We start from the raw sequence: 27,336 nt of genomic DNA, 5'->3' as shown, positions 1-27,336 counted from the left end.
GCGGGCGGGGGCTGGGCACTCAGAAATGTAATGTCTACTGTTAAATTTTGCACCTGGAACGTGCGTGGCATGCACACACCCTCGCGCCGCTACCAAGTCTATTCATATCTCATACGACACCAAGTACAGATAGCGCTGCTACAAGAGACACACTTGACGGAACAGGAGACACTCACACTGAGGCGCAGGTGGAGGGGCCAATTGTATGCTACTGGCTTCTCGGCCTATGCGCGTGGGTCTTTGATATGGGTTCGTCCGGGGGTACCCTTTGCACTCACTCACAGCACACTAGACACTGAGGGCAGATATGTGATACTTCAGGGTAGACTAGATGGACAACAGATAGTCCTAGCCTCTGTGTATGCCCCTAACACTGAACAAGGACGTTTTCTTGCGCGATTATCGACGGCCCTAGCGCCATGGCCAGGCGTCCCACTCTTACTTGGGGGCGACTACAATTGTGTGCTAGATGTCCAACTGGACCGATCATCTCCCCCCTTACTGGGAGCGCCGATGATCGGAGCCTCGCGAGCATTAGCCGACTGGGCGGCGCAATGGGATCTCCTAGATGCCTGGCGCACTCGTAACCCCAACACGAGGATGTATTCGTACTATTCGGGTGCACATACACTACACGTCAGACTTGACAGATTCATGCTATCCAGTGGCCTGCTGCCTCATGTCACCGACTCCAGCTACTTAGGTCGCACTCACTCAGACCACAACCCTCACACTCTTGACTTCACCTGGGAATGCCCACCCCCCCGATCCCCACGTGGCGACTCCATCCGGATGGGTTACTAGACGCCCCATTCCGGGAATCACTCTCGTCTCACATTCTACAATACTTTGAGGACAATACTGACACTGCGTCTACACCGCAGATCGAGTGGAATGCGTTTAAGGTGGTTGTGCGCGGTTGTTGTCTGGGCACGCAGGCGGGCATGAGACGCCAGGTAGATAGGGATTTGACGAGGGTGGAATCTACTCTACTGGATAGCGAGCGGGAGGCAGCGGAGGGCGACGATACGAGACTAGTCACGGCCCGTGCACACCATGCGCAACTCCTGAACAGATTAAAGGAATTGAATTATGCCGCACACTCGGCGCGGACACATCACGCTGGGGACAAGCCAGGAAGGCTCTTGACTTGGCTGATACGGAGGGACACTCACACATTACCAGTGATGTCGATCCGTACCACACAAGGCACTGTGGTGTATACACAGAGAGCCATACATGAGGCTTTTACAAATCACTATGTGGATCTGTACCGCTCCCGATTGCAAGTCACTGATGATGATATCTCCGGGTACTTATCGGAATTGCCACTGCCTACGGCCACTAATGCACAACGCGATGACCTAGGCGCACCGCTTGCGGCGGAGGAACTCCGGACTGTTATTTTCTCCCTTTCGAACGGTAAATCCCTGGGCCCTGATGGCTTGCCTGCGGAGTTATACAAGGCCTACTCCACTGTCCTTATTCCCGAACTTATACGTATATTTAAGGCGGCGATAGAGGATTCCACTCTCCCACCCACTCTTAACGAGGCGAACGTGATATCACTTCTGAAGCCTGGTAGAGATTTATTATTTTATTATTTTAGAAGCTTGTAAAGCGCGCGGCTACCTCCAGCGGGGGTGTCCCGGCGCTAAGATTACAGGTCAAATCGCAAGAGAGGTTACCAGGTTCAGAACCATCCAAAAGACCAGCAGGGAAGCTTTAATTAAGTTAACGTTTGGGAAACAGCAAGGTTTTTAGTTTGCGTCGAAAGACTTGTTCCGATTCAATGAACCTGAGGTCCAGAGGAAGACTGTTCCAGAGCCTGGCTGCAATAACGGTGAAAGTTCTACCACCACTACGGGCCAGTCTGAATCGGGGGACATTCAATAATCGGAGGCTATTGGATCTCAAATGCCTCACTGAAGAAGATATCTTGAGTCTTTTGCTCAGGTAGGCCGGGCAAGTGCCATGGATTGCCCGAAAGGCAAGGATCAGAATCTTAAAGTCAATCCGTCTAGCTATAGGCAGCCAGTGTAGCTCATCTCGGTAACCTCTGACTGAGTTGCGAGCGGGGATGTTACCAATAAGCCTTGCTGCTGCGTTCTGAACGATTTGCAATCTTTCTATAAGATATAGAGGGGCACCTGCATATAAGCTATTGGCGTAGTCGAGATGTGCCATAATGAGTGATTGAACAATCGTTTTGCGGGAGGACTGAGGAAGATAGGGAAAGATCTTCCTTATCATGCGAAGTTTATTGAAACAGGCCGTTGATACTTTATTAACCTGGGCTTTACAGGAAAGGGTACTGTCGAATAAAAAGCCAAGATTACGGGCAGACTGCACAGGTATAGGAGGGGGGTTCAGGACAGTGGGCCACCATAAGTTAGCAGGTGGAGTAGACTTCTGGCTAAAAAAAAGGACCTCAGTCTTGTCCGTATTTAGAGCCAAATGATTGGTAGCCATCCAGGTGCAAATGTTGCCCAGGCAGTTTCTGAAGTTGGAAAAGAGGGAGTCAGAATGGTCTCTGAATGAAAAAACAAGCTGAGTATCATCAGCATAGGAGACCACTCTGACCCCCCAGGACTCAACTACCCTGGCAAGCGGGGCCAAATAAACATTAAATAATAAGGGGCTCAAGGCGGAGCCTTGAGGCACTCCACACGTGAGGGGTTTATCTTCTGATTCAAAAGGATGCATCAGTACCCTTTGGGTTCTACCGGATAGAAAGGATTTAATCCAGGCTAAGACTGTGCCTCCAAACCCCAGTTGGTGTAGACGGGCAGTGAGTATGTCATGTGAGACGGTATCAAATGCAGCGGACAGGTCGAGGAGAACCAACATGGCCTCCTCGCCCCTGTCCACTGATTCCCTAATAGTCTCAGATACCTCTAGCAGCGCGGTCTCGGTGCTGTAGCCAGTTCTAAAACCGGACTGAGTATCGTGCAGCAACTGGTTAGTTTCTAAATATTGAGCCAGCTGTTCCTGAACCACCTTCTCCAACATTTTAGCAGGTTTGGGCAGGAGCGAAATCGGCCGGTAGTTGCTGAGTTGAACGGGATCAGCGCCCGGCTTCTTCAGGATGGGAAGTAGCCTGGCATGTTTCCAGACCTCAGGAAAGTGGCCGCAGGCCAGGGAGAAATTCCAGATGGAAAGGAGAGGGTTGATTAAAACAGGGGCGAGGGTGCTCATAACTTTGGCAGGGACTGGGTCTAATGGAGATCCCGACTTGACTTTATGAAAAAGAGGCAGTGCTGTTTCAGGAGTGAGTAAATTGAAAGAGGTAAAGGAACAGTGTGAAGGATGAGAAGCAATGGTCTGAGGACTAAGTGCAGAGGTATCAAAGGAGGAGGAGAGTTTGATTATTTTATCCTGAAAAAAATCTGAGAGACCGTTGCAAAGGGCTTGGGTGGGAACACATTGAGTTTTTAAAGCAGGGGGATTTACAAAATCCTTCACAATGGTGAAAAGGGTTTTGGATGAATTTTGCGCCTGATGAATAAGTTTTGAAAAGTGGGCTCTCATCGAGGAGCGTTTGAGTTTTTTAAACTTATTTAGGGCATTTTTGTACGTGGATTTGGCAGTAGGATCGTAGGTCTGGCGCCATATGCGTTCCAGCTGCTTACATCTGCTCTTTTCCTCGCGTAAAGCAGGGGAGAACCAGGGGGAAGAAGGACGGGATCTGGCGGATGCCAGAGGGGTTAGCGGGGCAATATGATCCAAAGCAGAGATAAGGGCAGAGTTATATCTCTCTGGGCTAAGTATGGGGTCTTAAAGGCCACTTGCCCTCCTTAACACGGACTCCAAGATCCTAGCATCTGCGTTGGCTCAGAGACTGGCGCCTCTGGTTCCCACACTGGTACACACCGACCAGAACGGCTTTGTCCCCACCCGTAGCACGTCTTATAATATCAGGCGGGTGTTTCGTGTGCAGAGTATGGCCATATCTCGGTGGCCACGATCGGGGTGTGTAATTCTGGATCTCGAGAAAGCGTTTGATTCAGTGGAATGGCCTTATCTCATGCGGGTACTGGGTAAATTCGAGTTGGGAGCAGCCTACCTCCGTATGGTGGAACTCCTCTACTCTGAACGGGACGGCTCTTCTCTGACCCGGTCCGAGTGCGCAGGGGCACCAGGCAGGGTTACCCCCTCTTCCCCCTGATTTTTGCACTAATGATGGAACCCTTGGCGGCGCAGTTGCGTACTTCCGGCGAGGACTGGGGCATCCCCCTGGCAGACGGAATGCACTCAGTGTCATTATATGCTGACGATCTACTGATCTACGTTCGAGACCTGACCCGTTTTCCGGGTGCGCTCACTGACATCTTTAGAGTCTTTGAAGACGTGTCAGGACTTCGCGCTAATTGGGCAAAGTCGGGAGTGTACGCTTTCGCCGCGGACACCCCGGAATGTGACATAGTGGTAATGGGCGAACGGCTCCTTTGGTACCCAACCGTGTTTAGATATCTGGGGATCCAGGTTTATCGCGACCCTGCTGATCTGTTAGACGGTAATCTCACGAGAACGATCTCGTCACTTACAGCTCAGGTGTCCTTTTGGACCTCTCTCCCATTAAACGTCCCCAGTCTCATTGCACTGGCAAAGATGATCGCCCTGCCCCGGTTGCTATATTTTTATGCAAACCTACCGGTATACGTCCCTGCTCGCGTTTTCCGCGAACTGGAAACTCTAACCAGACGCCTGATATGGAACAAGGGACGCCCTAGAGTTGCGTTGAAGACTCTATATGCTGCAACGGACTGCGGTGGGTTGGTGGTACCTAATCACGAACTCTATTATCTAGCAGCGCAATTGCAGTGGGTCACTTATTGGCTGAGCGGGAAGAACTTGGGAGATACGGCCTCGGACGATGCAGTTATGACAGTGCAACAAATACACGCGTTATTCCATCCCTTAACCAAGACCCGCTGCCCTGATCAACTTCACCTCGCGGTGGCGAGACGGTGCTATGTGAGGAGTTTGAAACTCACGAGCGCTAGCAAACCATACGCACCTAACCTGCCACTACTAGGTACACCCTGGGAAGGGGGGCACTCATGGGGCCTACACTGAACAGCTGGGTGACAGTGGATTTGGAGAGCTTGGGCGACTTGTTCGAAGATGGTGCCCTACTTCCTTTTGCGACACTAGCGGATAACACGGGCCTACCGGCTGGGCAATTCCTGACACATGCGACACTCCTGCGTATATTGACACTTGCATGGGGACTGCTACAGGAGGAGCCCCCCACACATTTGCTGATTCAGTATCTCCATGTGATGGGGAACGGCTCTCACGTGGTACACTGGCTCGCCCAGGCACTACATACGCACACACAGTTCTCATCACAACGGCTACGGGACAGATGGTCAGCCGATAGAGGCCGGGACTGGACTGATAGGGAATGGGCACAGATACTCGCCGGGACACTACACATTCCACGCAACGCACGTTTTAAGATTATACACTACTACATCGTGCACCGTGCCTATCTGTCCCCTGACAAGATTAATAGATACTTCGGACTGACTACATCAGCGTGCCCCAGATGCGGACTTGTAGATGCCCAACTTCTACATGCGCTCTGGACGTGCCCGTCTCTGCATACCTACTGGTTTGCAGTATCGGACACCTTGACAAAAGCGACGGGAGGCAGCTTGCCACTTACATGGGAAGCCTGCTTACTAGGCTTGTTCAAGAGAACGAAACATACAAAAGTCCGGGAGAGGTTTTGGGACCTAGGGCTGGTCACTGTGAAGCGCCTCATTACTAAGCGCTGGAAGAGCAATGCGCCCCCTCAGGCGATACACTGGCGTAATTCGTTTGACAACTGGGCACGGGCGGAGAGTGTAGCGTTGCATAAAGAAGAGACAGCGGGACTTCGCAAGTATCCTATAGCAATAGACTGGGATAGCACCTTGACAGCCTACCATCAGGTGTGCCTACAGAGTGGCATTATTTGAACGCTGGTGACTCCCACCCCTTGATCCTGGCTCCCCTTCGCCCCCCCTGCTGCGCATTTGGTGGACCACATGACTGGATCCTTACTGATATTATGAAATGGTACATGCCCTCTTCCACCCGCCTGAACCGAGCGCGACACGCATACACACGCACGCACTATTGGGCACCGCCCGGTCTCTTGTTGATACACCCTTTCAGATTGTTCTCTACAATTGTTTGTTTTGTATTAAAGCCTTGGATATGTGATGTATTACTGACGTGCCCAACCTATTTTGCATCACTGCCGTGGCATAGCTAGTGCTACATACTGAGCAAGTATCTGATGTGAAATTGGGGGAAAAAATGTTTGCTTTATCACCACCTGTGTTGATCATTAATCTCTCTTGGATCTGCCTGTCGCTACTGATGTAATCACGCTCACTAACCTGGGCTGCTGATAAGTTGGTTCTTTTAATAAGATCACCTTCATGTATATGAGTGTATGCGGCGGCCCCTGACACGTCTTATGTGATATGGCAAGACTGATCATTTTCCTTCCTGTTAGACCTGTCTGGTTTTTTTGCGTAGTCCCTCCAATTTATTATTTATTTTGTCCCCTTTTTGCCCCTCATACCCTTAATAATTTTTGTGTCCACTAGTTTTATAGGTGTTGGCCAAGGGGATAGGTGTTCTTTTGTCCCTCATAGTCTTTCACCTCAGGCCCAGAGGCCTGTTCTGACAGGAAAAGTTGGAACCACACAAAATGGTGGTTACCAACTGCCTTAACTGCCAAACCCAGAACTTGCCCATAGACCAGTATAGGGCGTTCCAGAACCTTCTGGTCCTTTCTGGACCACTGAGGGGCAGCCTATATAAGGCGGAATGCGGGGCAGCCATTTTGTCTACCTAAGAGAGTCAGCTGGAGGACAGGCTATCCTGGCAGGTGGGGGGAGACTAGTGTAAGGGTTGAACTCCTGGACTGGGAAGCAGCCTAATTATTCCACTTCTCTACCTCTCCTGTGGGTTTCTTGTCTTGTCCCCGCTGTGGAAGATTAAGGGAGACCCTGGGCGCCTGACTAACCCCTAGCTTAGGAATAGCGGGGTGTCAAAGGAGAAGGAGACTGCAGTGCTGCGGTGCGCAGTCCTCTGCCCAGCAGAGAGAGGCTCTTCTTGAGCAGTGTTCAGTAGAGGTAGGGGTAAATCTTGTGACCCCCCCCCCCAGTGGCAGTAGCCATCTGTATCCTGCCACCGGCTGCCGTGACTTTCCTTGGTGGCAGAACCTTTCTCCCCCCCCCTCCTCCCAAGTTCATCACTTACTGTCTGGGGCAGAGACCTGCTGTGGAGAGGAGCCATCCTTCGGAGGGGCGGAAGCAGAGAGAGGCTGTGTAAATTGACCCCCAAGCCAGCGCTTGTAGAGCAGTGCCGGAATAGCGCTGACTTCGCTGGTAACGTGAGGAGAGGAAGCGAGGCTATCGCTGGACGTAGGCGCAGCCCTGCGGTGATTTTCCTGGTCCCAGCGGGTGAGGAGAGCGAGGGGAGGCGCTGACGCGAGTGCGCGACCTCTAGTGAGGAGACACTGCTCCTTCGCGCAGGCCCTGTGGAACCGCCGGTCTCTGGGAGGCGGCGCCGGCTGAGATCGGCGTGTGAAGCGTCCTTTCTTCGAGTAGACGCAGTGGGCGGCGGCATCAGCGAGCGCTTCCGCGCATGCCCGCAAAAGGAGTGTCTTCGCCGACCAGCGGCTGAGGAGAGGCGCCGGGGGCTTCTTCCGATTGCTGAGTGATCTGCCTTCTCCTCCTGCTCGAGCGCCACACTGAGGAGCTGGCCCGAGCAGGGAGGGGGAGTTAAGAGGCCCAGTAGGGGCCTGGGGGGCATCGTGGTGTCTGCCTCTGTTAACTACCGAGCAAGAGCCTCACTGAAGAGTCAGCCTGAGCTGGGAAGCAGGAGGAGTCTTCTGAGGCGAGAGAGCCTCTTTAGCCTCGGCTCCTTGGCCCCCCCCCCCTTTCGTTATTCCCCCTCCTTCTGGCGCAGGATGATTACAGCATCACCTTGAATGCAAGTAAGGAGGTAAACACGTGGGGGAAGTGACTTTCACAAGAGTAACTGGTGGCATAGATTGAGACCTCATAAGTGAGTGAACATAGACTCTGTCTTCAAGAGTGCAGCGTCCTTGAGGAATCCCTAACTGGGCTTATTTGAAAGCTGATTTAAGTGATTTTAACCAATCCCTCTTTATCAAACCAGGAAGGGGAATTATAGGGTTATCAATGTGATGAATATTGCCTACCTGTTTAAACATAAGTGCTAATTTTGCTTCTTTTAAAGTAATACTGTGATGGGAAGTTGCTGAAGAGTAAAGTAGAGTGTAGTAAATGTATTCCTGAGCAATTAGAATACAAGTGTTACTTAACAGTTTTGATTAAGAGGTCTGACTAAAGGTATTGTCCTGAAATGCTGGTTGTTAATATGTTTTAGAACGTAAAAGTGGAGTTAATGCTTCCATGACAAACTAAAGTGCTTAAACTGTGTATTTTGAAACCGAAGAGCAGAGTATATTATTTTTATAAACCAGTACATATTTTCCTAACAATTTGGTGTAGTGTCCTCTTTAAGTGCTATTGCGTGGATTTACTGCTGGGTGGTCTGCAACCTTCACACTTGTGCCTCTAGAATTGCATGTCTTACCCCTAGGCCAGGCTACCCTAGGTGACCTGGCATCTCAGGTTCTAACATTTGGTGCCTAGCGGTGGGATTCTGACTTGGTTGCAGCTACTCATTAGTAATTCAACGCAATACACTGACCTACACCAGGAGTTTTCTCCTTGCGGCCCTCCTAATTTGAATTTTGTTTTTTCCAAATTTATTTCTGGTGGTGGGTGGAGGTTAACCTCAGGTCACTTCTTGGTTTTCTCCTGTGTGTTAATTTTATTCCATAGTGAAAGATGGAATTGAATTTTAAAGAGCTAGAATCCAATACTGTGACCTAACTCAGAGAATGGTGTCAGCAACAAGGGGTATTCTTTAACAAAGGTGCCAAGAAAGGCGAGTTGCTGACAAGCATAAGGGCATGGGTGGAAGCTCATTTAGTGGAAGAACCAGATACCGAAGGGAGTGACAGGGACACTGTCCTTGAGATTGCAATGTTGAACCAAGCTGGAAGGGGGAATCTGCTGACAGGTCCCAGGACACCTTCGAGGGAGGGCAGCAGCGTCTCAGAGAGGGGTTTAACTGACGCCGAGCTAGAAGATAGGAGGGAGGAGAGGAGAATGAACTTGGAATTAGCTAGGATGGATATGGAAAGGGAGGACAGGAGGTTAGCCCATGAGCGAACCATCAAAGAGATGGACCTACAAGCCTTAATACAAAGGTCTCCCAATCCAGATAATGGTGGCAGCGAAACTAAGGTGAACACCAGGGAACCCAGACCCTATTTACCCAAAGATGTCATCGCTAGTTACACCCCAGGCGATGACATTGCCAAATGGCTGGCCGCCTACGAAGTTTCTCTAAGGGCTCACGGGATCTTAGAAACTCACTGGGGGGGTGGGCTGTATAAATACATGCCACCTGCTGGCAGAGACACCTTGTTGGCTCTGGAGCAGGATGAGCAAACCCACTACCCTACAATGAAGGTGGCACTGGTGAAGAAGTTTGGACTTACCCCTGAAAGATACAGACAGAAATTCAGGGGAAGTCACAAACTGAGTACCCAGAATTGGGTAGACTTCTTAGACTACGCCAAGAAAGCTTTGGAGGGTTGGGTCAAGGGCAGCGAGGTGAAGGATTATGAGGGGCTGTACAATCTATTTTTGAAAGAACACCTCCTCGAGAAATGTTTTCCCGAGTTGCGCCAACACCTGGTGGACAGCAAGCTGACCAATCCCCGGAAGCTTGCAGAGGAGGCGGACACTTGGGCGAGTACCCGGGTGTCCTCAAAGGGGACTGGAGGGGATTCTCAAAAAGCCGGACAGGGCGCCCCCCAGAAGAAGGAGGGGGGAGATAAAAAGGAGTTCTCCAAAGGTCCCCAAAATAATTTCCAAGGTAAGGGAGCAGGTTTCACCCCTAGGGCAAACCCGCCCAGAAACCCTAATCCTGGCCAAAGCCAGCAGCCAAGGGTTCTCCACTGTTTTGAATGTGGTGGTGTTGGACATTATAAGGGAGATGTCAGATGCCCAAAGAGACCACCCCCTCCCACCGGAGGAAAGTCACCGGGAGTAGCTAGTGTAGCGCTCGGGGAGGAGTTACCCTTAGATAAGGGGGGTGAGTGGGCGGGTGTCACCTTAGTGTCCCTGGGAGAACGGGAGATGGTTCCAAAGATCCAGGTGCCCCCAAATACTACAAAGTATGGGCAGTGGGTCACCATCAATGGCCAGAGAGGGGAAGCTCTGAGAGATACAGGAGCCAGTATGACTATGGTGAGAAGTCAACTGGTGTCTCCAGAGCAGGTGGTTCCTAATGTACTCCACCCCGCTGCGATGGCTGACGGCAGAATGGGCCACTATCCAGTGGCTGAGGTTCCCTTTGAGTGGGAGGGGGTTGCAGGTTCACTTCGAGTTGCCGTAAGCCCTGCCGTGCCAGTTGATTGTCTGTTGGGGAATGACATGGAGCACAACACTTGGAGAGAGGTGGAATACCGGACGCATTCTGCGATGCTGGGTACACCTGACTGGGCCTGTGTAAGCACACGGTCTGCGACTGCCCGGAGAGGGAGTTCGCCTGGGTTGGAGCCTGGAACAATGGCCCAACCCGCTGCCAAAAAGGGACAGACCCGGAGACAGGAAGAGCCTGCTTCGGCTTCCACGCCCCATGTGACAGATCGGCCACCTGCGGTGGTGGGCCAGGAGTCCATGGAGGGGGAAGTAGACTCTCTGGAGGATTTACCCATCCCTGCTGAGTGGCATGTGGAGGGAGGACCTACCAGAGAGGAATTCTGTAAGGGGCAGAGGGAGTGCCCTACCCTTGAGGGTCTGAGGCGTCAGGCTGAAGCCCAGGCAGCAGGTGATGCTACGGGACACCACCATATTTACTGGGAGGATGAACTCCTCTACAGTGAACCCAAGGTACCCCTACCTGGCTCATCAAGGGCCTTGGTGGTCCCGCAGCAATACCGAGCCTTTCTGCTGGAATTGGCTCATGCAATACCCTTGGCAGGACACTTAGGCCAGGACAAGACCTTTGCTCGGCTTGTCCTCCACTTTTACTGGCCTCAGATGAAAGTGGCGTCCAACACTTACTGTCGGACATGTGTATCCTGCCAGGCCAGTGGGAAAACAGGAGTGAAGCTGAAAGCTCCCCTGGAACCACTTCCAGTCGTTAGCACCCCCTTTGAAAGGGTGGGCATCGACATTGTAGGGCCATTGGATCCACCAACAACAGCTGGTCACAGGTTTATCCTGGTTCTGGTGGATCATGCCACACGTTATCCAGAGGCCATTCCTCTGAGGACTGTTACTGCACCTGTGGTGGCTAGGGCCCTGATGGGAATCTTTACCCGAGTAGGATTCCCCAAGGAAGTTGTGTCCGACAGGGGGACCAACTTCCTGTCAGCTTACATGCGGAAAATGTGGAAGGAGTGTGGAGTGACCTACCGGTTCACCACTCCTTATCACCCCCAGTCAAATGGACTGGTTGAGAGGTTTAATAAGACCCTGAAGGGCATGATAAGAAGTCTGCCTGAGAGCTTACGGAGGAAATGGGACGTCCTCCTGCCTTGCTTGCTGTTCTCTTACAGAGAGGTGCCGCAGAAGGGAGTGGGCTTCAGCCCTTTTGAATTGTTGTATGGGCACCCTGTGCGTGGACCTCTCAGCCTGGTGAAGGATGGATGGGAAAAGTCTCCCAGGAAACCTCCTCAGGATGTGGTGAGCTACATGCTGGCCTTTAGGAGCCAGATGGCCAAGTTGTGGAAGCAGGCTTCTGATAACTTGGAGGCCAGCCAGGCAGTAATGAAGGCATGGTACGACCAAAATGCTCACCCGGTGGAGTTGGAGCCTGGCCAAAAAGTATGGGTGATGGAACCTGGAGAGCTAAGTGCCCTTCAAGATCGTTGGACAGGCCCATTTGAGGTGTTGGAAAAGAAGGGTAAGGCCACTTACTTGGTGGATCTTAAGACCCCGCGACAGCCCCTACGGGTGCTGCATGCCAATCGCCTCAAACCCCACCATGAGAGGCCAGAGGTCATCCTGATGTTGGTGACTGATGGTGCCGAGGAAGCAGAAAGCGAGCCTCTCCCGGATCTCTTTTCATCCCAAGAGAAGGATGGGTCGGTGGAGGGAGTGATTCTCTCCCCATCCCTAACTCCTGAGCAACGAGAGGATTGCCGCCAGGTATTGGAGCAGTACTCTTCGCTGTTCTCCCTTGTCCCGGGAAGAACCCACCTGTGTACCCATGATGTGGACACAGGAGACAGCCCGCCAGTGAAGTCAAAGACCTACAGGCTGTCAGACAAGGTGAAGGCTAGCATCCATGGTGAGGTTGCCAAGATGCTAGAGCTAGGAGTGATAGAACCTTCCAACAGCCCTTGGTCCAGTCCGGTGGTGCTAGTGCCAAAAGCCGCACCACCAGGCACCACACCCGAACTGAGGTTCTGTGTGGATTACCGAGGACTGGATTCAGTGACAAAGACTGATGCTCATCCGATCCCTAGGGCGGATGAATTAATTGACCGGCTAGGAGCTGCCCAATACCTAAGTACCTTTGACCTCACTTCAGGGTACTGGCAGATCTCCTTGACAGATGGAGCCAAGGAAAGGTCAGCCTTCTCCACGCCTGAGGGACACTTCCAATTTTATGTGATGCCCTTTGGGCTCAAAAATGCCCCAGCCACATTTCAGCGGCTGGTGAATCAGGTCCTCTCTGGAATGGAGAGTTTCTGTGCTGCCTACCTGGATGACATTGCTGTCTTCAGTAGCAGTTGGGAGGACCATTTGCAACATTTGCAAGCAGTTCTCCAGGCCCTGAAAAAGGCTGGATTGACAATCAAGGCCAGCAAATGCCAGATTGGGCAGGGGTCGGTTGTGTACCTTGGACACTTGGTGGGTAGGGGGTCAGTGCAGCCCCTGCAGGCAAAGATTGAGGCAATCATGGCCTGGGAACCCCCCAAGACACAGACTGAGGTCCGAGCTTTCCTGGGCCTCACAGGCTACTACCGTCGCTTTGTGAAGGGGTATGGCACTATTGTAGCACCCCCTCACAGAGCTCACCTCAAAGAAATAACCTCGACGGGTAGTTTGGACGAGGGCTTGTCAGCAAGCCTTCGAAAAGTTGAAGCAGGCAATGTGTGCAGCACCGGTCCTGAAGGCTCCCGACTTCTCCAAGGAGTTCATTGTCCAAACAGATGCATCAGAACATGGCATTGGGGCAGTGTTATCGCAACTAAATGAAGAGGGCCTGGATCAGCCTGTGGTCTTCTTATCCAGAAGACTGCTTCCCCGGGAACAGAAGTGGAGTGCAATTGAGCGGGAAGCTTTTGCGGTGGTGTGGGCTCTGAAGAAGCTGCGGCCATACCTCTTTGGCTCGCACGTCCTGGTTCAGACTGACCACCGACCCCTTCGTTGGCTGATGCAAATGAAGGGGGAAAATCCCAAGCTGTTGAGGTGGTCTATCTCCCTACAGGGAATGGACTTCCGGGTGGAACATCGGCCTGGAGTGGACCACGCCAATGCAGACGGTCTCTCCAGGTATTTCCGCCTTAGTGATGAGGACTCCCAAGGGGTTGGGTAGTTCTCCCCACTTTCAGCTGGGGGGGACGCGTGTTAGACCTGTCTGGTTTTTTTGCGTAGTCCCTCCAATTTATTATTTATTTTGTCCCCTTTTTGCCCCTCATACCCTTAATAATTTTTGTGTCCACTAGTTTTATAGGTGTTGGCCAAGGGGATAGGTGTTCTTTTGTCCCTCATAGTCTTTCACCTCAGGCCCAGAGGCCTGTTCTGACAGGAAAAGTTGGAACCACACAAAATGGTGGTTACCAACTGCCTTAACTGCCAAACCCAGAACTTGCCCATAGACCAGTATAGGGCGTTCCAGAACCTTCTGGTCCTTTCTGGACCACTGAGGGGCAGCCTATATAAGGCGGAATGCGGGGCAGCCATTTTGTCTACCTAAGAGAGTCAGCTGGAGGACAGGCTATCCTGGCAGGTGGGGGGAGACTAGTGTAAGGGTTGAACTCCTGGACTGGGAAGCAGCCTAATTATTCCACTTCTCTACCTCTCCTGTGGGTTTCTTGTCTTGTCCCCGCTGTGGAAGATTAAGGGAGACCCTGGGCGCCTGACTAACCCCTAGCTTAGGAATAGCGGGGTGTCAAAGGAGAAGGAGACTGCAGTGCTGCGGTGCGCAGTCCTCTGCCCAGCAGAGAGAGGCTCTTCTTGAGCAGTGTTCAGTAGAGGTAGGGGTAAATCTTGTGACCCCCCCCCCCCCCAGTGGCAGTAGCCATCTGTATCCTGCCACCGGCTGCCGTGACTTTCCTTGGTAAAAAACAACAAGTGATGGACTGAATGTGGATCAATGTCACACACTCCCCCAGTCAAAAGATCTGGGCCCAAATCCATCGTTTTTTTGCACTCCACACCACCCTGGGTCAGATAATGGCTTTATGCAAATCAGCTCTGACCCTGTTGCCCCATGGGAACAGTCCAGTCCGAACTACAACAGCCATATCTTTCCCAGACCGGAATCAAGCATCCGAGGACCGGACCGGTTTCGAGGTAACACCTCTCTTCAGCCCGGCTAGCTTGACTCCAAGTGGTGTGGAGTGCCTGGGACCCACGTCTGGGCATCCCCAGCGCACTTAGGGCGGCAATTGCAAAAAATAACAAGTGATGGACTGAATGTGGATCAATGTCACACACTCCCCCAGTCAAAAGATCTGGGCCCAAATCCATCGTTTTTTTGCACTCCACACCACCCTGGGTCAGATAATGGCTTTATGCAAATCAGCTCTGACCCTGTTGCCCCATGGGAACAGTCCAGTCCGAACTACAACAGCCATATCTTTCCCAGACCGGAATCAAGCATCCGAGGACCGGACCGGTTTCGAGGTAACACCTCTCTTCAGCCCGGCTAGCTTGACTCCAAGTGGTGTGGAGTGCCTGGGACCCACGTCTGGGCATCCCCAGCGCACTTAGGGCGGCAATTGCAAAAAACAACAAGTGATGGACTGAATGTGGATCAATGTCACACACTCCCCCAGTCAAAAGATCTGGGCCCAAATCCATCGTTTTTTTGCACTCCACACCACCCTGGGTCAGATAATGGCTTTATGCAAATCAGCTCTGACCCTGTTGCCCCATGGGAACAGTCCAGTCCGAACTACAACAGCCATATCTTTCCCAGACCGGAATCAAGCATCCGAGGACCGGACCGGTTTCGAGGTAACACCTCTCTTCAGCCCGGCTAGCTTGACTCCAAGTGGTGTGGAGTGCCTGGGACCCACGTCTGGGCATCCCCAGCGCACTTAGGGCGGCAATTGCAAAAAACAACAAGTGATGGACTGAATGTGGATCAATGTCACACACTCCCCCAGTCAAAAGATCTGGGCCCAAATCCATCGTTTTTTTGCACTCCACACCACCCTGGGTCAGATAATGGCTTTATGCAAATCAGCTCTGACCCTGTTGCCCCATGGGAACAGTCCAGTCCGAACTACAACAGCCATATCTTTCCCAGACCGGAATCAAGCATCCGAGGACCGGACCGGTTTCGAGGTAACACCTCTCTTCAGCCCGGCTAGCTTGACTCCAAGTGGTGTGGAGTGCCTGGGACCCACGTCTGGGCATCCCCAGCGCACTTAGGGCGGCAATTGCAAAAAACAACAAGTGATGGACTGAATGTGGATCAATGTCACACACTCCCCCAGTCAAAAGATCTGGGCCCAAATCCATCGTTTTTTTGCCTTCTCCTCCTGCTCGAGCGCCACACTGAGGAGCTGGCCCGAGCAGGGAGGGGGAGTTAAGAGGCCCGGTAGGGGACTGGGGGGCATCGTGGTGTCTGCCTCTGTTAACTACCGAGCAAGAGCCTCACTGAAGAGTTGGCCTGAGCTGGGAAGCACGGAGGAGTCTTCTGAGGCGAGAGAGCCTCTTCAGCCTCGGCTCCTTGGCCCCCCCCTTTCGTTATTCCCCCTCCTTCTGGCGCAGGATGATTACAGCATCACCTTGAATGCAAGTAAGGAGGTAAACACGTGGGGGAAGTGACTTCCACAAGAGTAACTGGTGGCATAGATTGAGACCTCATAAGTGAGTGAACATAGACTCTGTCTTCAAGAGTGCAGCGTCCTTGAGGAATCCCTAACAGGGCTTATTTGAAAGCTGATTTAAGTGATTTTAACCAATCCCTCTTTATCAAACCAGGAAGGGGAATTATAGGGTTATCAATGTGATGAATATTGCCTACCTGTTTAAACATAAGTGCTAAGTTTGCTTCTTTTAAAGTAATACTGTGATGGGAAGTTGCTGAAGAGTAAAGTAGAGTGTAGTAAATGTATTCCTGAGCAATTAGAATACAAGTGTTACTTAACAGTTTTGATTAAGAGGTCTGACTAAAGGTATTGTCCTGAAATGCTGGTTGTTAATATGTTTTAGAACGTAAAAGTGGAGTTAATGCTTCCATGACAAACTAAAGTGCTTAAACTGTGTATTTTGAAACCGAAGAGCAGAGTATATTATTTTTATAAACCAGTACATATTTTCCTAACAATTTGGTGTAGTGTCCTCTTTAAGTGCTATTGCGTGGATTTACTGCTGGGTGGTCTGCAACCTTCACACTTGTGCCTCTAGAATTGCATGGCTTACCCCTAGGCCAGGCTACCCTAGGTGACCTGGCATCTCAGGTTCTAACACTTCCCATATGTATAATGTTGTGAGATGTCAAAACAAAAAATGCAATAAACATATTCAAACAAAAATCAGTTTCCTCCACCATGCAACCTCAGTTTGGACCCAACCATATGCAAATCAGCCTTGACCCTGCTCCTCATGGGAACAGTCCAGCCCGAACTGCCAGGTCATGACTTCCCTTAACAGGAATACAAGCAACCCACCACTGGTTTTGCCCTTATTATGAGTTCATGAGCCAGGTATAGCTTGTATCCAGTGGCATAGTGAGCACGGGACCCATTTCTGGGCATACCCATCACACTTAGGGCATCAATACACAAAGTGATGGATGGAATGCTTGAATTAATCTTCACCACTGGCAATCATCCGACGCCGCATCCAATACATTGTTTTTCTCCCACAAGGCCACCTCATTTTGCAACCAGCCATATGCAAATCAGCCATGACCATGCTCCTCATGGGAAAAGTCTAGCTGGCCGAGTGATATACCAGTGGCTGGGATTAATTCAAGCATTCCACCTATCACTGTTTTGTATACTTATTGTGTTGCCCTAAGTTGGATGGGTATGCCCAAATGTGAATCCCGTGCACACTGTGTCACTGTAACAATTTACATAGTGCTTACTACCCCTAAGTGGGGCACTGAAGCGCTTCCTTCATGGATAGCATGCTAAACCTTGTAGGGTGTGTGGCTGAAAGTGTGTTGTCTTTGTTTTGATCCTATCTGGTGAGTGTGTCCATGCCACATGTGGAGACCATCGAGGCAAATTTATTGTGATAGGATGCAATGCTTAGCAGAGTGATGGATGGAGAAGTGTAAATGATAGATGCACATTTTATGGTTTTCAGTGTGCTAGCTGCTTTGAGAAGTCTGGCAGGTCCCTTTATGTGTTTCTTCTTCTTATAATCCACTTAGCTGGCTACTGCACAGGGTTGTCCATTCTGATCTATTCTGTTTAAAGTGTATGGTCCTGAGCAAGCATACGTTAGGGAAGACATGGCAGATGGATCTGCTGGGATGGACTTTGCTACTATCATCTCATATCTAATTGTCATTGTGATAAGTCAAGAAGTGGTCCTAGTATGTAGCGTGTTGGGACCTGCAGTGGTGTACTAAATTAACGTCCTCCGTTGGCCAGTGGTATGTGGTAGATCTCTTCAGTTGTTCCATGCACGTTAAGCTGGTGATGGGTGGTTGATTGCTGTGGATTGGTACAGTACTGGATGACAGACTTGACTAGTAGCAGTTTTGTGAGTGTCAAGTAGTGTAAGGAAATTATTATACAGTCTGTATGAACTACAGTTGACTGCCCGACCGCTTACTGTATTAGTTATGGCCAGGAGGGCTATATATTCCATTAGAGTGGTAATTGCATGTATATACTGGTTTATATCACTGATGAAGCCTTTAAGCTCTATATTGGGCAGCAGGCTGCTCTAGAGCCCAAGGTTAGTGGTTTTTTAATGGTTATTTGGATTAGTCTTGAGCTCCTAAGGGTACCATTGAATACCTGTTCTCCAGTTTCTAAGTGGTGGATTAAATGAATAGAAGTTAGCCGTGATCTTTAGTGGGCGAGGTATGTGTAGTTATGTAAATAGTTAGCTAGTAATAGCACATGAACTACAAGAGATGAAGTATTGTTCGGTTGCAGGGTATGACTTTTAAAGTAGAGGTCATGACCTTTGAGATGAGTTGTGGGCAGGTTGCAGAAATATAGTATTAGGGAATATGGCGAATGTGCATGTGACTTAGGGTGGGCTGTACTGCCACAGAGGCATCATGCAGAGGATGGTAAGTCCGGGGAGGGTCACTTGCGAGAAAAAGAAAAAACACCAGTTTGAAGATTTAAGTCTGGGTCAATTTTCTTGGGAATTCAGATGAGGGATTTCGAGAATGCAGGCCATATTACGGTGCAAACCAGTCGAAAACAACATTGTTATTTGCATGTGAGATAGTACTATTAGGTACTTATGCTAAGCACTAGAATCCGATGAACAGTCATTCCCCTGAAAGGCTACCACATTGACCCCTGCTTTAGCAGGAACTGCTGATCAGCTCAAGGGCTGGAAGCATAAAGTAATTACTGAACACCTATCAGGTCCAGACTGACAGCCAAAAGCAGCCCTGGCAAATTTTGTCAGACCTGCCCTCTCACTGCATAGTCCGTCTCAGGCAGCTCCGCTCAGCTGCGCTGAGGCTGCTGTTTTCATTGCACTGCACAGTTGGAATGACTGTGTCACATCCAAGCCTATGGTGAGAGCAGCCAAAAAAGGTGAAAATTGACCCCCTTAAGTGAAAATGTCGGTTCTCCAATTAGCATGCAGAGAGAATCTTGATTTCATTAAAGACAACGGAGGCTGACATTATGCAATAACTTTTATTGCTGCTCAAGATATGCAGCCCTTTAAAGTGTAACCATTACATCATAAATAAAACATTCCACAGAACATAGACAAGTGTCCTAGCAACCAGCAAACATCCTCTTAGAGCTGCGAAGGAAAGGACTTGAGTCTCAAAATCTTCCAACATCAAAGTAAAAGGTTTATAAAGAAGCCGAATCTGAAAAAGAAAAGACACAAGGAGTAACACTTGTTCCGGAAGGAAGAAAAGATCAAATGCAAAGACATATTAAACAAATTTTAAGGATACAGTAAATAAAGCATCCACCAGGGAGTGGTGGGAGGGATAATGTCAGCCTCCGTTGTCCTTAATGAAATCAAGATTCTCTCTGCATGCTAATTGGAGAATCAACATTTCATTACAAGACCGGAGGCCACATTATGCAAGTTCAAAGCTTCTCAAAGCAACATTGCTCACATGTTCGACAGGTTTAAGGTAAAATTTAACAAAAGTTGATGCATTAGACCAATCTGCTGCTTTCAGGATATCAGAAAGGGATCCCCCACCCCAGAATACCTTGCTCGCCATAGCGCCACGAGAGAAGTGTGCGCCGAATTTAGATAAATCTACTCCAGCTTCAAACATGACAGTTCTTACCCACCTGGCAATTGTCGCGGAAGAGACCGCCTTATAAGGTTTGATAAAAGAAATCAGCAATTGATTTTCATTACAAGGTCTAAAAGTACTCATTTTCTGATCATACGCTTTCATGCAACTTACAACACACAGTTTTGGAGAATCTAAAAAATAAGGGTAAAATATGTTTTCAGACATGGTCTTGGTTCTTTTCCATATCTCGAATAATACTCCATCAGGAGAGTAAAACCTGTTACAAATTTCTAAAGCCTTAACATCAGATACTCTCCTGAAGGAGATTAAACAAAGTAAAGTAGCTAGTTTAATTGACAATTGTTTTCTTGTAAGGAAACAATTGTCCGGCCAGGATGAAAAAGATCAAAAATAACATTAACGTTCCACAAGGAACTATATTTGGGCTTAGGAGGACGTTTAAGTCTTATACCTTTCATTACTCTACGAATCAAAGGATCGGTACCAATAGAAAAGTCGTTCAATAAGGAGTGACCTGCAGAAATTGCCGACCTATAGCAGTTAACTGTTCTATAACAAAGGTTTGAGTTAAAAAGGTCCGCTAAAAAATTAGCAACATCCACTACAGGTGCTTCCACGGGATCCAAATTCCGTTCCATGCACCAACCACACCATCTTTTCCAAGCACTGGTATATCTTCTCCTTGTTCCGGGAGCCCATGATTCATCCAAAAGGTTCTTAGCTTGCCCTGAAAGGCCTGAGTATCTTGAAGAACCCCTGAAATCTTCCAAACAAGAAGGTTCATGTTTCCTTCTAAGAGAAGAGGATGAAAGTCTCCTTCTAGACCTAGAAGGAGATCCAAACTCCCTGGGATAAAACGGGGAATTTCCATGGTCAATTCCATCACACTCGGAAACCAGACCTGGGAGTTCCAAAAGGGAGTAACTAGGACAATTCGGGACTGTTCTGAACGAACCTTCAGTAGGACTCTCTGGATTAGAGCGAAAGGAGGGAAGGCATAACAACTGAGATTGTTCCACGGTTGGAGAAGAGCGTCCACAGCCAAGGCAAATGGGTCTGGTCTCCAGCTGAAGTAGCGATCTATTTGGAAGGAGAGTCTGCTGGCAAATAGGTCTACTTCGAAAGGACCCCATAGGTCTTGAATTTTTCAGAAAATCAGAGGATTCAACTTCCAATCGCTTGCGTCTCTGAGGAACCTTGACTTCCAATCCGCCCTGGTATTTAGGTGGCCCGGAAGGAATTCTGCTCTCAGCGTAATTTTCTGGTCCCAGCAGAAATACCAAATTTTCTTGGCCAGATCTGCTAAAAGAACAAACTTCGCTCCTCCTAAACGATTGATGTAGGAGACGGCTGTGAAGTTGTCTAATTTGATCAAGACTACGCTGTTCATCAAAATTGATTTGAAACTCATAAGAGCATTCAGACTCGCCATCATCTCTAAACAGTTTATGTGTAGAAATAGTTCCTCTTGGGACCACTTCCCACCAGTTTCCAAATCTCCCAATCTGCACCCCAGCCGAAATTGCTCGCATCGGATTCCAAAATATGGTCCGGCATATTCCCAAATATGGCTTTCCCGTTCCAACTGTCTAGGTTGTTCCGCCACCAAAGGAGGTCGGCCCGAGCTTCTGGAGATAAGGGGATGTGGTCTGAATACCATAGCCCTTTCTTCAGGCCCGCGAATTTTAACCTCTGAAGGGCTCTGTAGTGAAGAGGTCCTGGAGAGATTGCTTGGATAGATGATGATAAGAGACCCACTACTCTTGCTAGTTCCCTCAAACTTACCAAATCTTTTGATAAAACATAAGAGACTTCCTTCTTTATTTTTGTCAATTTCTTCGAGGGAAGTTGGAGTTGGGCTAAGGACGTGTTCACTTGAAAACCTAGAAATTCTAAATTTTGAGAAGGAGTCATGACGGATTTTTCTACATTGATAATGAAGCCTAAGGACTCCAGGAGGTCTACAGTCTACCTCATGTGGAGAAGAAGTTCTTCTTGACTCTGGGACATCAATAGAATATCGTCCAGATATATAATCAAACGAACTCCTCTTCTCCTTAGAGATGCAACGACCGGTCTTAGAATCTTGGTGAAACACCAAGGAGCCGAAGAAAGGCCGAAAGGAAGGCATCGAAACTGGTAGGTTACGCCTTTCCATAAAAACCTCAGATATTTTTGGGAGTCGGTATCCATAGGGACAGTAAAGTAAGCGTCTTTCAGGTCTAGCTTTATGAGCCAATCTTTCATTTGAAGAATATCTCTCAAAAGATGGATACCCTCCATCTTGAAGTGCCTGTATACGAGGAAGGAATTCAAGTGTCTGAGATTTATTACGGGGCGCCAACCTTTGTCTTTTTTCTTCACAAGGAAAATTGTGCTTACAAAGCCGGGGCCGGGCCTGGATACAATGAAAATTGCCCCTTTTTCCAACATCTGGCGAATCTCTTCGTCCACTAGGGATGACTGATCTTGGCCTAGAATCAGTTCCCTGGGGGGTGAGGTCTGGAGAGGGAAGGAAACGAAATCTATTTTGAAACCTTTCACTGTTTCTAGAACCCATGCATCGTTTGTTATTGATAGCCAATTCTGGCTGAAAGTAGCAAGTCTCCCCCCTACCTTTGGAAGGGAAGAACCAGAAGGAGGGGTTCTTACCTTGATTTCCTTGACTTTGGAACTTTGCCCGGTTGTTTCCACCTCCACGATTGCGGTAGTTGCGTCCTCTCTGAGGGAAGAAGGAATTGTTCCCTCTGAAGTATCTTCCACGCTGGTTCTGGTAGTAGAAGGACCTGTTGAAGCCTCGGCTGACAGCTGGCCCTCCTCTGTCAGCCCTTCCAAAAAATGTGCCTGCCCCCAAACATCCTTCTCATGTTACTCTGAGCTCTGCTAAAAGCAGAGAAGGTAGATACGTATTTACCAAGAACTTTGATAAAGGACTCTCCGAAGAGGAGTCCATTAGGGTCTCCCTCTACGTCCTTATTGGCTAGGTCCCCCAATTTGGGGTTCATCTTAATCAGGATTCCTCTACGTCTTTCGGATGTGAGGCTAGCGTTGGCATTTCCAAGGAGGCATAAGGCACGTTGGCTCCAACCCCTCAAGAGTTCGGTATCAACCGGAGTGCCATTAATAGAGGATTCCTCTGCAAGGTCTAGGATTCTCGCCAGAGGGCCTAAGGTGTCCAACAATTTATCCTGACACTGTTTAAGACAACGTTCGACACCCTTACGAGGGTCTCTTCCGGTTTTAAAGAGAAAGGTCAGTAACTCAGGATCTAGCATAGGTGTCAAGCCCGCTTTGTTGTCGAGGAATGGTCTAGGACATTCCGATTTCATTAGGTTTCGTGAGTCCCTTTCAAGGGGTTTCCTGATCCAAAGTTTAATAAATTTAGCTACGTGGTCAAGGGGCCACCAGTCGGAACCCCTAGGGTGAGTAATATTTGAAGGGTTGAACATCTCCGCCCCAGAGGGGTCTTTAATAGAGCCTGAGGTGGAGGGTTGAGTCAGATCATCACCCAATAGATCGTCAAGTTTTTCTGATGGATCAAAAATGTATTCGTCAGCATCAAAATCATCGTCAGGGGACATATATTCATCATCGTCATCATCACAAAGGATGACGTCTCTTGTGCCGCAAGGGACACCATGTCTATTCGTGCCGCGAAGGACACCTGTATTTTTTGCGCCATTGAGGACGCCAGATCTATTTGTGCCGCTTGGGACACCCTGCTCATTTGTGCCACGTGGGTTACCATTACTCTCAAGATGTTTGGACTTCTTTATAGCCTTTCCGCCCCTGGTGGGGAGAGGGTCTTCCTCATCTGAGGAAATCGAGTCCTCACGAGGAGTATCCCTCTTCCTTTTAGATAGTGCTGCCTCAACTGCCTCCTTTAGGGAGGATTTCAGCTGGGTCTTGAAAAGACTCATAAGGGAATTTTCAGTAAGAGGGGCCTCACAGGCTTCATTAGACCTTTCAGCCATCTCACAGCGTTTTTTTAAATTTTTTTTTATAGAAGGTATAATAAAGTGTACCTCAAACGGCGCTTTTATCAGTAGTTAGGCTAGTGGAGTATCGCCGTATAAAAGACCTAATTCCCCAGTGTACAAGGAACGACGACCGTTGTAATCCGAAAAGCCGCCCTGCGCTGTGCGTTGGCATGGGAACGCACAGCGCGAGCCGCGGAAACCCCTGAGAACGAGCCTTCACTCAGCTCAAATTTCCGCATTGCCTGTCCGTGAGCCGCTCATTTTTGTGAGCGGGTCACAATGAGGGAGCGCAAGCGGAAGCGGAAGAGGCGTCGGGGTTGCTCGCACTTCTACCGAGCTCCGGAGAATGGCTTCTGAGTCCCCAGGTAAGCGCTTTATTTTAATAAATGCGCTGCTAACGCCTCCCAGGAACTCGCGAGGGCAGAGGCGCTCTCAGGCTCGGAAGGAGCAATCAAATCGAGCTCCGATCGAGAAACCGATCGGGCTCGAGTTACCTGACAACGAACAAGCTAGCGTTATAAGGCAGAAACGAAGGCAATTATAGCAAGAAGAAATGAGGGCAATTATAGCAAGACATGAAACCATAGCCAAGCGACCCGACCATAAATTGGAAGGGTAGGCGGTAAAACACATATACAAATCGTTAATTACGTGTACACAAAATAAAGACTGTTACCTACCTAGTAAAGGCCAGTCTGTAAAACAAGCTGATTAAAACAATATTCATGAATAAATTAATCAAAACAATGTCAAATTCCATATAAAATACCCCAGAGGGGGAGAAAGGAAGAAGCAGTACTTATCTTTCTGTGAGCAGCGAATAAAAGAGGATGTTTGCTGGTTGCTAGGACACTTGTCTATGTTCTGTGGAATGTTTTATTTATGATGTAATGGTTACACTTTAAAGGGCTGCATATCTTGAGCAGCAATAAAAGTTATTGCATAATGTGGCCTCCGGTCTTGTAATGAAATCAGTCCCTGGCCTCCAGCCTACCGGGAAAATGCCTGATGCCCGGTATGGCCAGTTCAGCCCTGACGCATATATAGGGTAATATTGAGAGCTTTAACCTATGCTCAAAAGTAGCAGTATTCTTATGAGCATAGCAATGTGTGAGAGCATACTGGATAAATAATGAAAACATCGAAACAGAGATTCTGCAATGCTGGAACGGATGTCTTCCGATGGTCACCCTTAGTCTGGCTCACAGTATTATTTACAGAAGTGAATTTGGATGACCCTGATTTAGCATGGCACAAGATCGGGTAAGGAAAGCTTCAGCAGACAGTGGAAGTGTATTGCCTGCATTCCTGGGGCTGGAGACGTACACATTAAAGTAAGGAGGATATCATAATGGCTTCTTTTAGCAATTTCATGAACCTTGTTAGAAAAGGGGAGCTGGTTAGTGTTACCTTAGCTCTTCTGTTTGGTAGATGGTAGTGTTTAGGGTGGAAGTGTAGTCTTGACAGTCCAAGGTGACCAGGTTTCTAGGCCATGCTAGGAGGCTATTGAAAATGTGTTAACACCTTGCGTGCTCATGACGAGCTCAGCTCGTCATGAGCACAGCGCCACCTAGCAGTGTGACGAGCTGAGCTCATCACGAGCGCCGTGGCCAGTTGCGGTTATTAACCCCTTGCATGCGTCGGGCGGCCGTCCGACGTCACGGTGGGCGTGTGTGGAGGACGGCTGGGGGCCGTCCGAACCACGCCCACGCCATAAATCCCCCGCACCGCGGCGAAATTTTCGCCGCGGTCAAGGGGTTAAACATACCCATTAGATCAACTAATATTTACCTGCATGGTAATAGGGCAGTTTAGGTATAAACTCCACTCCCGACTCACAATCACGACTAACTTCTATTCTTAGGGCCCCGGCTTTGTGTGTATACTTTTATGTTAATTGATGGTGTGAATACTTTATTACAATGTTTTCTTGTAATTACAGTCTCAGGGTTTATTTAAAATTATTTAAATGAAGGCACTTTAATTATACGGATTTTAATTAACTGTATGAAGAAGTGCTGTTAATTTGTACTTTAGGTAAAAACTCTTATTCTTAATTGTATTGCGTTTCTATAAGTGATGTTTTTTATTAACTAAAAAATAATCTTATTCATATTCTGGAGTGGCCATGGTGTGATTGAGTTCCGTCTCTGTTTCAGGACTTTGAAGGCTCTTGGAAAAGAGTGCAAGGAGCTGCGTTCCTTAGACGTATCCATGTGCAGTGGGTTCACCATGCCTGGCGTCTCCTTTCTTCAGTCACAACTGCCCCTCCTCACCAAACTGCAGACCCGATTTGTGGGCGGTGCAGATCTCTCTCTCACCCTATGAGAAGGCTGCATGCACGGTTCTGGCAAAGCTTCTGAATGGACAGGCGAAGCAGTGGCAGCGTATTCCATAAGACCTCAGGAAGCCAGGCAGCACAAGCTGACAAACTAACTGAAAGACCTATTGTTGACCCCAGTCAAGGGCCTATCACCTCTCTATAAAAGCCATGGACCCAACCAGGATGGAGAAGTTAAGATGCCATGTTCTGTCTACAAGTACACAGGAGGCTGCACCTGTTTCTTACACCACCCAACGATATTATGCTCTGAGCCCGAAAGGGCACTTAATGTCTGTGGAAGCAATTGATTCCTTTACATTTCGGTATCTTAAAACTGACCATAATTTTAATATGACAAATTAAATCTTTTTGCCAATGATTACAGAATGCAAATGCCTTTCTGGAACTTTATACCAACTTTTGTGGACCTGTTTTTTTGGGTGGTGGGTGGGAATGAGTCGGACTGCGTAATTAACCCAGGTTTTTGTGCAGAGCGTTGCCTAGTTTTTATGTGGAGATTTTATTGCAATACACACCAACAAGTTCATTTTCAGTTCAGCAGCTAAAACTTCCCAGGGCAAATTACATTTGTGTCAGGTGGTCACATTCTCTGTTTCTTTGTGCCAGAGTAAAACAATTTCTAGCATTCAAAATAGGATTTTTCAGTTCTATTAAGGACACGGAGGCAGGGATTATGCTGCTCTTTCTATTCTTTATTTTTCGGCAGCTAATCAAAAGTAAAACCTAAAATACTACATTTCCCATGAGTACCCAGAGTCACGTGTAGCAATCATAGAGTCCACAGCCCTATGTAACTCCAGAAACACCATCTTGTGTCCTCTTTCTTTGCAGAGATGTGGCAAATAACTGTCCATCACTCCGGAATCCTAAAACAAAGGACCATTAAGAACTTTAAAGAAAAAAACAGGACTCAACAGGAGACCTACTCAAAGACCCTTGCTCCAGGGCATCGATGACCTCCATCGAAGACGAAACATCTGTCAAGGTCAAGAAACTTGGGAGGGAGAACCTCCAACTCCGCAAAACATCAAGCCCAGAAGTGGTCACTTCACTTTGTTTCCTGAGAGGAAAAGAAAACACTAAAGCCGTAAACACTGGCCATCACTTGAACAATTTCATAACCAGATATGAATAACAGGATGGGCATGAATTAAGATAATAATTATCAAGTGCAAGCATTATAAGTACATAAACAAACATAGCCCAGGATGGGATAATCCTCGCCTCTGAGGCCTTAACAGTATTGAGAATTTCTTTCGCGAATGCTAG

General features: G+C 48.7%; 1 protein-coding gene across 2 annotated transcripts in view; it reads left to right on the top strand.

Annotated features, from left to right (window-relative positions):
• Positions 1 to 26,425, top strand: part of LOC144797717 (uncharacterized) — a 139,684-nt gene extending 113,259 nt beyond the window's left edge. For both annotated transcript variants that reach the window (XM_078668456.1, XM_078668455.1), the window contains one exon: positions 25,883 to 26,425. In XM_078668456.1, coding sequence (XP_078524582.1) covers positions 25,883 to 26,086 — 204 coding nt within the window. In that variant the 3' untranslated portion in view covers positions 26,087 to 26,425. The remainder of the gene's footprint in view (positions 1 to 25,882) is intronic.
• Positions 26,426 to 27,336: the final 911 nt, after the last annotated feature.

Source organism: Lissotriton helveticus, chromosome 12, assembly GCF_964261635.1.
Source record: "Lissotriton helveticus chromosome 12, aLisHel1.1, whole genome shotgun sequence".
Lineage (NCBI taxonomy): Eukaryota > Metazoa > Chordata > Amphibia > Caudata > Salamandridae > Lissotriton > Lissotriton helveticus.
Note: the sequence above shows the minus strand (reverse complement) of the source record. Positions and strands in the feature narration are given on the sequence as shown.